The sequence below is a fragment of the Agrilus planipennis genome, unplaced genomic scaffold (genome assembly GCF_000699045.2).
Source record: "Agrilus planipennis isolate EAB-ADULT unplaced genomic scaffold, Apla_2.0 scaffold270, whole genome shotgun sequence".
Taxonomy (NCBI): domain Eukaryota; kingdom Metazoa; phylum Arthropoda; class Insecta; order Coleoptera; family Buprestidae; genus Agrilus; species Agrilus planipennis.
Window position 1 is genome coordinate 144,496 of NW_020439001.1, and position 10,980 is coordinate 155,475.

Consider the following 10,980-nt stretch of genomic DNA (forward strand, 5'->3'; position numbering starts at 1 on the left):
TAAAAAATAGGCGAGATAGGTTGGTAGGACACCTTCTCAGGCATGAAGGTCTAGTCAGAGACATATTAGAGGCAGAAACAGGAGTTAGGAGGGGTAGAGGTAGACCTAGATTAGATTACTGTTAGTTAAGGATGTGGGCTGTTCTAGTTTTAGGGAAATGCGATGTTTAGCTCAGGATAGAAAAGAGTGGAGGTACGTGTCCAACCAGTCTTAGGACTGACGACCTTATAATGATGATGATGAACCCCTATTTGGATGGATCTAAGCTGCCATGCCGCGGCATTTAAGCTTCTTAACCGGAGGGGCTTGAAACCGCCCCAAAACTCATCTAGTAGTATTATATTATCTACCCCTCTTTACTCCTATTTCTGCTTCTAACATGTCTTTAATTAGCCGTTCGTGTCTCAGTCGGTGTCCTACCATCCTCTTTCTTTTTCGTGATTGACAACAATAGCACCCTCTATTGGTGTAATTTTTCCAGCAGGTACCTCCTCATTTATCTATTAATTATACCGTTTCATTATTATATTAATAACAAAATTTATATCGTAAACGTTTGAAATTTTTGGTTGCTGATTCAAGTTACTTTTTTTTTGTCGCGAAATTCCAAACCCACACTTAAACTTCTCGTTGGAAATGGGTAAACATATTGATGATTATTCTCTTGTCTTTTATTTTATTTTTTTCACTGTCCAGTTTTTATGTTTACAACGAAATACGACTTACGTCTCGGTACTGATGATTCATTGTGGGATGATCAATCCATAATAACATATAACATTTACGAATTGTTGCACAATGAATCAGCAACAAAAAGCTTAATTGCTAAGTTGAAAATACAGATTTGTTTACGTCTGTCGTGTATATGCATACCTGCATGTAATTTTTATAATAATCGTAACTGTAAATCTGGAAGAGATCCACCCAACATAAAATAACGATATGAGGCAATCGAATTTTTGCAATTACAAGTCTTTTGTTAACTTTTAAACGCATTTAATTAACCCAAAGCTTGGTTTATACATACAATTACGAGAGGGCGTTTTTAAGTTCGCAGAATGGGGGGTAATAAGTGGAAATAAAAGTATGAATTTATTGTTCCTTTTCAAGATAATCACCTGCTACTCTTATACATTTTTCCGATCATTCAATTAACTTACGTATACCTTCGAAAAAAAATCTTTTGTCTTTGTCTGAAAAATATGCCGAAACTGCATCCTTTATTCTTTCGTCGCTCGAAAATTTCTTCCCACGAAGACTTTTTTCAAGTTTGGGAGTAGGTAATCATAGCTGGGAGCTAGGTCAGGACTGTAGGGTGGGTAAGTCAAAATTTCGAAGCCCATCTTCTGCAGTTCAGCTATCCTAACACGGCTCTTGTGAGTATGCGCGTTGTCATGCAGAGAGAGGACACCTTTGGTCAATTTTCTTCTTTTTTTCTTTGACTGCTTCCTCTAACCGCTCTGCGGCCGAAGAATAGTATTCTTCTTTATCTTTATAATCGATCAACACGATCCCTTTTGAGTCCCAAAAGAGTGTCGCCATGATTTTCGCAGCCTACTGTGACGCCTTAAACTTATTGGATGGTGGTGTGTCTATTTTGTGCCACTGCATAGAGTCCTGTTTGGACGCGGGTCCGTAATGAGGAACCCAATTTTCGTACCCAGTAACAATTCGAGTCAATAATCCATCTTTATCTTCACTACAGAGGTCCATCTGATACTCCTACCATTTCTTCTTGTTCTTTCTTCTTAAGTCGGGCATCTTCCAGTATTAATTTTTCGACTTTTTGAATTATTTCCGGAGTGGTCACCTCGATCGGCCGGCCTAGCCGTGGATCGTCCTCAAATGAGTCCCTGTCTTGCTTAAAGAGGGTATGCCACTTGTAAACCATGGTTTTACCTCGGCAAGAGTCCCCATAAGCAGATGACATCTCTTCCAGTATGGATTGAATTGATTTTTCTTGTTTGGTAAGGAACTTTATAACAGTGCGGTACTCGATTTTCTCAAAGACTACTGGGCTAATTACGATAAAACTGGGTATTTATACTAATAATCAGTTGCTTAATTCCTACCCATTCCGCGAATTTTGAAAAACGCACCCTCGTATCATCCATTCAATCATTAAAATGTGAAAATATAAAAATAATGATAGAGTACGTTGCGCATTGCTATTCAACAGTCGTTTTCGTTTTGTTTCAGATAAGTTCGGTTACTCGAAATGGAAAATTGTCCAGACAAATATTTGCACAAGAAATTTAAGAAGCAATTGAGCTGTGAACCAACCAATAGTAGTAGGACGCAAGATGGAAAAGAAAATTCTACGAACACAAGTCGCGAGATCAATTTCAATAGAACTAATAGAGACCTGTTACAGGACAGGGTTAGTGCAAAAAACGACGAATCTGATGATAGTGTGCCAACTTTAATTAAAAAGTCTTCCATATCGTCGCTGGTAGTGTCAGTTAGTGTGAATGAGGGTGCCAGTGAACAAGTGACTGTTGACAGGGCGTTTGCGCCCAAATCACCTCCACCACCGTCAGACAACGACAGCATATCACGTGCTTCAAGGCCAAATAGGGAACCAGCATTATCAAAAACTAATTTTGATACGAATTCGAATTTTTCGCACATTTTACCCCCATCAGTTGTAGATCAGTCTTCCTCTAGTTTCATCGACCAGACCAAAAGACCCGTGTACATATCTCCTCGCGAAGAGCAACAGTCAGAAAACAAGGAGGTCCCTCCGACAGAAAAAAGTTCCGGGGGAAAATACATATGTTCCTATTGTAACTTGGCTTGCTCGAAACCAAGCGTACTACAGAAACACATTCGAGCTCACACGAACGAGAGGCCGTATCCGTGCCTCAGTTGCGGGTTCAGTTTCAAAACCCGATCGAACTTGTACAAACATTGCCGTTCAAGGACCCATGCGAATCGGGTAATGGGCAACAAAACCCAAGAGGTAAATAACGAGACTGAAGAGTGTCATAATCGACCGGACTTGGAACAAAACCATCTTGAAAACAATACCGCTTTGGAAATTGGTAAGGAAAATACCGACATAATCGAAGAAGAAGATCGAAATAACGAAAACAAAATGCTACAGGACGTGAAATCTAAACCGTACAAGCCGAGGTTTCACACGAAAGTGTTTTACGAAAACACCAACGAAGAGAGCTCGAAACGAAACGTACAAATTAAACACTCTTCCAATTCCGATTACCTTTCTTTGCATATCAACGAAGTTATTAATAAGAATAACGCGATAGTCAACTCTAGCGAGTCGTTTCTTCTACGTAAACGTTCCACTGAAAATATACCAGACAGTGATAATATTTATCACCATAAAGCGACTTCTTCTTACTTTCCTCAAAACATGAATTTAACTGCCGAGGAGAGAAACAGCGACGAACCCCTCAATTTATCAAACAAGAACAGGAAGAGATGCGTGAGCGAAGTCGCCGAACCGGCGGCTCACAAGAGCCTGATCAAAGAACTGCTTTTAAAAAATTTGTACGCAGATACAAATATGCAATGTCCCTATTGCAAGATGATATTTCAGACTGTGACAGAACTGGAACTGCATAAACTGAGGAGTTGTAAGGGATTCACGAAAAGCGACGTCGAATATAACAGAAGTAATTCTGTTAATGTCGCTTCTTTGCTGACGCACAACAAGAATGCCTTCGACAGTCTTTCGCAGTTTAGCAGTCCGTTTGCTTTAAAGTCTCCGGGACCTTTTTTGGGCAAAACAAGGTTGGTGGAATCGGACAAAGGGAAGTCATTCTCTTTCGACGATAATCTGCCGGCGAGTGCCCATTTTTCGTCTTTTCTCAGTCCGAACGGTTCGTTAAAGACCACCCAACGGTACTCTCTATCGCCTTTGACCATCCAGCACGAAAAAGATAAGAAACCACCTGTTAAATTATTCGGCGGTGAGGTGAAAATCACTCAGAAATCGGGCGAAACGAAGAGTTTCAAGATTGACAACCAAGAAGCGGACAGTTTCGACGTGAACACCAATTTTATAGATTACGGCGGAAAACTGCGTGAAAATACGGTTGTAAAATCAAGTTTGCAATCAGGCGGAACCGTTCTACAGGGTAAACCGAATTACAGAAAGGAAGATTCAACCAGGTCTTCGCCTGAAGTGATTCGGGTATACGAAACAACCGCCTTGTCTCCAAGTATCGACGTATCGAACTTGGAGAAGAAAAAATTCAATTTCGAACGAGGACATCACGATTTGCCAGCGAATGACCAGTCCAAGATAAATAATAATAACAGGGAACCGGCCACGCGGCCGCCAGTAACTGACGTTACCGGAAGTTCAAACTTCAAAATTAAAACCACCACACCTACCGGTCATTCGTATAAATATACAAATATTATGGATTTCAGCCAAAAAGCTGCTAAAATGCTAGCGCCAAACTTGAAGCAGCCGAACCTTGCCGTTCCTGGCATTCCGATTCCCAACAGAGTAGCTTTTGTCCCGAATACTTCTTCGCCGACGGTGGATACCAAACTCCAGCAAACTTTTTTTGATCAGCCTAATATTCCTGCTGAAAACGACCGTGTTTTTCATTCAGCCATCAGGCAAAACAGTTCAGATAACGATCAAAGAACTTTCATACAAAAACAGCACCAACACCTGTCGCCTCTTCCATCTGAAGTAATGTTATCGCCACAAGTACTTGGTTCTAATTTGTGCAATCCCGTCAACTTATTCGTCGACGGGAAAGTTATTAGATATGTCCCAGGAATTCCAGGACCTTTCGCAGGCGAACCGATGGTCCCTTCGAGAGGTGGTGTCATTAGCCAAGCCTCTTCGCGGATAGTACCTAAAAGTGTCATGCGATCTCCGAAGTCTAAACAAGAACCTAGTCTTTCTAATCCGAATAAAATGTTATTATCTGAAAAATCGCCTATATCTCCTGTAGTCCTGAACAGTCCAGTCAAGAGTCAGGATTTTCTTTTAATGGAAAAGAGGCCTATAATTGAATCTAACGATAGATACGCCAGATCGCCGAAAATGGATAAACTAGAAATAAAAGTCAGTGAAAACAAAATGACCACAGAACAAAAATCTCCTTCCAGGGTATCTGAAGGAAGATCTCCGATTCCACCGTCAAAATCATTGGAGGTCATAAGGGCTTCTAATTCTACCGCTCTGCCTTCCTCTTCGGAAAGCCAGCGAAAATTTACACGACCCAATACTTTGGCCTTAAAACCAAGCATTTCAACTATGAAACAGCACCATGGATTAACTCCAACAATGTTTAATCAGATTCTGATAAGCCCGGAAACCCCACGGGTGGCCAAAAAGTATATTCAGCACTTTCTCAATGGAAATTATTTTAGTTATTTGGGCTTGAAGAGTTCCACTAAACCCACTTACTGTACTTTAAACAAAACGCAACCTTTTTATGTGCCGCATTTTAAAAAACTTAGCATGTATTCGGAATGGAGACAGCAGGAAAGTAAAACTGACGAATTATACGTCAGTGCTTACGATTCTCGTCAAAAACAACAAAAGTTTACGACTGCCGGAAAGACTGCAACCAATTTGGTGGTCCATTCCAGTTATAAGGTAAATACTGTTTTTGTCGTTTTATGTAATGTACTCTGAGTTTTACAAATGGTGAACTTTAATCCTGTTTTGTATATGTGTAATATTCTAAATTAATCGTATTATCGAATTAGTGATACCCAAGTATGACGTCATTGTAAATAGAATTTGTTTTAATGTGTTCGTTAATTAATAGAGTTTTTAACTTTTCAAACTTACAAAATTTTTAAGTACGCTTTTTTTTTTAATTAAACATATAACGCAATTCCTTTTTTTTTTAATTTCCCACTCTGATGGGTTTTATTGATGTTTTTAATTAATTAACAAGGTCTTCAGTAATNTGGTTTAATTGATATGTTGTGGATTGTTTCAGAGATAGGCCAACTAGTTATCTCTATTTAATTAAAAACTTGTTAAATAAGATAGCAAACTATTTTTTTATAAATGTAATTTAACTAGTTCATTTGTTTTACTAATTACATAATGTTTGATGTATATAGATGGTTAGATTTTAAATATGTTCTGATATTTCACATTAGCTTAGGGTTGCGTGTGTTTATATTACGCACTCAACTTCATAAAAACCACCCATTGTCTCATATAACTGCGTATTTAATCGATTAATTAATTCTAACTTAATACTAATAAATAAAATCCATAAAAATTACATCGTAAGTGTAATAAATTCGATAAGGATAAGAGCGTGCTTGTGATTAAATCATTTCCACGAAAGTACCCATTATATAAGGCATTTTTAAAATTATCAAACAGAGAAACAAATCTTAGATATTTTTTTTTAATATTGTAAGATATACCTAAGTATTCAATTTTCTTTATACATACATACAGTAGAATCCACTTATAATGGCATCGAAGGGAAACACGTCAAACAAAGCATAGTCTTAGAAAATAAACAACTTTCTATTTTGGTTAGTTATTTAGTTTAACAGAGAGAAAAACTACAAATTGTATGTATCTGTTAACAGAAAAAGAAAAAGACGATGAATTGTAATATCAATATACATAAGAAGGGTCAGAAAAATGATCGAAAATGTTATTATTAATCATTTGGGGTCACTATAGCCGGATATGATTTCTTGAGAATCAGTCATAATAAACGATATGTCATTTTAAACGGAGCCATTATATCTAAACGTTCCTATAGATAATTTAATATGATAACCAAACATAACACTGCAATTACTTCGTATTAAGCTCTTGGTCAGTATAGGCGGAGTCATAATAAACGAATTCCACTTATTATGATAATTTGTTTCTTAAAGCAAGTCTCTTATTAGCAAATACTTAAGATCAAAGATATAAGTATTAAAATATGAAAATAATCATTAAAAAAAAATATGCAGACCAAATACGTAAATAGTAATGGCTTTTTAAATGCCATGTAATTAGAAGTACTCATTTCGTACTTTACACGAAATACTTAACATTACTGAGTAAAATTATTGTAAGAGTATTTTCTGACGAGGTACTACACTCCAAAAACTTTATGGTTTGGCTCAGATGTTAATATATCAGTCAGTACAGTAAGGAAGCTATTGCTTTAAAATAAGCGGTTATTTCAAAATAAGTTATAGACTACGTGATGAATTATAAAAATCCACGAGTTACCTAGAGGGTTTTGAAAGTTTACATATTGTTTATCGTATAACACGTTCATTAAAGTGACCGTTTATTATTTAATACTGCATCAAACAACGATGGCAAATGACATCCTTATTAAAGGTCCAATTATATTCAGATAACTGAAATAACGACCAAACAAGATGAGGTTGTTATACGTCGATGGAAATTGTAGATAACACGGCGTCCATGCCTAATTACCATTCTTGTCTTTTGCTACAGAGTAATTTCACTTGTTCAATAATTACAATTTACTTTGCATATGACAACCTTGGGTAGTTTTGCTGTGGACTTTTAGTCGAGGGTGTCCATACATATGTTAAAAAAAAAGAAGGGTTGGTAGGCAGCAGCAGTAAATTTATTAATTATTATACTGGATAAAATTAACTGAAAAAAGGAATGCTGCAACTAAAATCCCTCTATCTCAGGTCTATCAAGGTCCTCTTCAGCCGGATATGGTGATAACAAGTGGCCGACCCACGGCCTTTTTGATATTTGGAGTAAAGTATTTTCAATCCCTTATAATGCTCGATATTGCTCAGCTTCGGTGGGTGTGTGGTGTTACGGGTCGACCACCGGTCACCAAATACCAGTATGGGATAAGCGGGAATGTACTAGGATGTTCTCGAATGTCAAGGATCCAAGATTGTCCCGAAGTAGATTGTTCTAGAGTAAACTGGATCGGACAAATCGAGAACGTTCTGGAATGTTCGAGGAGGTTTATGTGTAACTTGTAAACCTGACTATTGGCACTACATATATTAGGACAATTTCATATATTTCTCCAGTTGATAAGGGCATGGGTTTGTGAGTCGCCCATCGCTACCAAAACACTTGTTTGGGATAAGTGAGAATGCACTAGAATGTTCTCCATTGTTTCTGTTAGGCTGGTCTTCAACTAAAATGTTCTCGAACATCAGTGTTTGAAATTTATTTAAGAAGTAATCTGTAAATCGTAAATAACTTGCTGCCGAAACTATAATTAACGCACATTTCCGGCATTTTTCTGTTTTATGCTGGCATATGGTCTGTGTAAAAAGTGCTTTATTTTTAGAAAGTTGCTTTTATATTACCTTTTATCTCATTAGCAATAAGTTCTCAGATTTACTTATTAGCTGTCATTAGTTTTCGATTCCAAAAATCAGTTAAGCGTTCGTACTATTTATTATTTATACATAATCTATGTTTAGCTCGTTAGAATTTCTACTAATTTCTAAGAAATTGATGTTTCGAATGTTTATGTGAATTCCGAGAACAAGAGGAAACCTTTTATTACGTGTCGTCTTTTGAATATTACAAGGAATATTACAACTTCCACGAATATATTACCGGTAACCTTGGAGTTTTTAGGCATCCTTGTTAGTTATTCAAGAAATGCGAATTTTAGTTATTACAAACGAACGACTTCGGAGAAGATGCATTATTACCAATGAATTTCTTAATTAAGAATTCAACGATACTATCTTAATGTCTGTGCGTGTCTATTCGTTATATTTTATTTTTCTTTCTTTCTAAAGAAGGTAAAGTTGAAAAATCCTATATCAAAGAGATATTCAATATTAGGAATCTAATTCCATTTTGGATTTCGAATGGTCTTCTCATTTTATAGTATAGAATGTAATTTAAATCCTATTTGAAAATTTTTATTGCTTATTAAAAAAAATGCTTATTAAAATTTTAAATGTTTTTGTTTTTTTTTTGATATTATAGAAAAAAATATACTACATTTTCCCTTGCATTGTTCGTATTTTAATTACTTGGAAAATAATAAACATTTCTTTTATTTTTCTATTCCAACATTTTATTATTTACGAGTACGATATATGAGAAAATTCTTATGTATTGTTACATGGGGGTGGGGGCTCAAAAGTCTCCAAAATTGTCCTTACGTAATTAATGAATAGCCCCTAATGGCAGAAATGAAAAAAAATCAACGAATGGGCGGAGGCCAAGGTTCAGGAGGTTCATGAGATTCTGAACCAACTCTACCTATATGTACTTGAAAACAAGTGATATGATAAGTTTCAATTACTGCATTTGCATACATTTGAGGCCCATTTTTACTGGGTAAAACGAGCAAACAAACTTTTCGATCAGTATTGATTGTAAAAATATTCTTGGAACTTGGAATAACATCTAGTTATCAAAGAACGGTGTTGCTGTTGAACTTTTTATCGCCTTTATCACTTTCAGCGTGAGTCATTTCATTCGAAACGAGATAAACACACTCGAGTGTTGTTTGTGTACTGCTTTATACATCTCCTTCAAGCGATAGCAGTTTTAGATTTACTTAAATAGCCTGTTTTTCATTCACTGCAGCATTATTATTTTTCTAGTTTATTTGCTGTTACGATAAATGTGGAAAACCAACGGTAACTGCGTTTCAATTTTAAAGTTACGAAGATTAAATTGAAAGATAAAGGGTTAAAACGGATGATAACAACAATTACAGCTACTATTTCTTAAACCTATATCATTATGGTCAAAGGTTTCGCACAATAACCGCTGAATCCTAGGTTTCATTAACCCTTTGAAGGGTGTTAACGCTTTGTTCAAAACATTTTGATAGTTCGCTGGGTTTAGGACAATTTCCTCAGAAACAGCTGATATTTTCAGATAGACGTGGTTGAAAAACTACGTTGTACATGTTTACCAAATAATTATATGTAAACAAATTCTTTGTTTTGTGAACGTTTCGCCTTACCTGTATATAGATTTTGTGTTAGTTGTATAGTATGACGAAAACTAAGGAGTCGTTTTGAGTAAATTCATTGATTATGAGTGCTGAGACCTATTAAAGGAAGAAGTGTCGGGAACCTATGCGAGTATGGGTGGTACAGTCGTTTATGGTATTATGAACCGAACTCAACTCAGCCGAACTCAATTTTTTTTTAGATTTTTCCAATACAATGCATTGATGACCTTTTTCTTTTTTTTTAGTTATTTTTGAGCACCCAGTCAAATTGTAATGTTGTTGCGCCCCTGGCTACTGTAATTCATTTTGATAAGATAACTCAACTTGACCAGATAGTAGATTACGATGGCAATTATACCATTGTATTTTGCATTTAGATTATTCACAATAGAAAATAGGAATAATTCAGAGACAAATAGAAATTAATATTTATAAAGGGCATTTAAACTAGTAATTCAAAATAGGTATTGCATTTTTTCTTAAACAAAACTATTTCAAATAAATCGCATCTCTGATGCTATTAATGCATTCCGTTGTCATTCACGCCCATTGAAATCGATGTGGAATCGTGTCATATACACCCATATCCTTTTTTTTAACACTTTACCATTTCGTATTTGTACCCCATAGATTGCCTATTCGTATACGTACTTGTATTGTCCTATAATAAGACACTCGAATGCACAATTAGTTACATAGTCATAAATAGGCATCTAACGTATACACCTATATTGTAAAGTGTTATAAATATTTATCAAGCAACAATAATACGGCATTCAATTTAAATTTAAGCTGCAGACGTCAGGTTTGAATGGGCGAATATCTTCGCATTTTTCCTACCTCTAACCCCTCTAACGTGGTGTTATAGGCGGATGATGAGGAAAACGTGGATAGAAAAGGTTAGAACTGAAGAGGTATTGGAAAGAATAAGAGAACAGATGGCTCTATGGAAGTCAATAAAAAAATAGGCGAGATAGGTTGGTAGGACACCTTCTCAGGCATGAAGGTCTAGTCAGAGACATATTAGAGGCAGAAACAGGAGTTAGGAGGGGTAGAGGTAGACCTAGATTAGATT

General features: G+C 36.2%; 1 protein-coding gene across 2 annotated transcripts in view; it reads left to right on the forward strand.

The window, feature by feature from the left end:
* The window catches only part of LOC108741375 (zinc finger protein 40), a 59,112-nt gene that overhangs the window by 34,206 nt on the left and 13,926 nt on the right, over positions 1-10,980 (forward strand). For both annotated transcript variants that reach the window (XM_025975890.1, XM_025975891.1), the window contains exon 2: positions 2,200-3,831. In XM_025975890.1, the coding sequence (XP_025831675.1) occupies positions 2,219-3,831 (1,613 nt within the window). In that variant the 5' untranslated portion in view covers positions 2,200-2,218. The remainder of the gene's footprint in view (positions 1-2,199; positions 3,832-10,980) is intronic.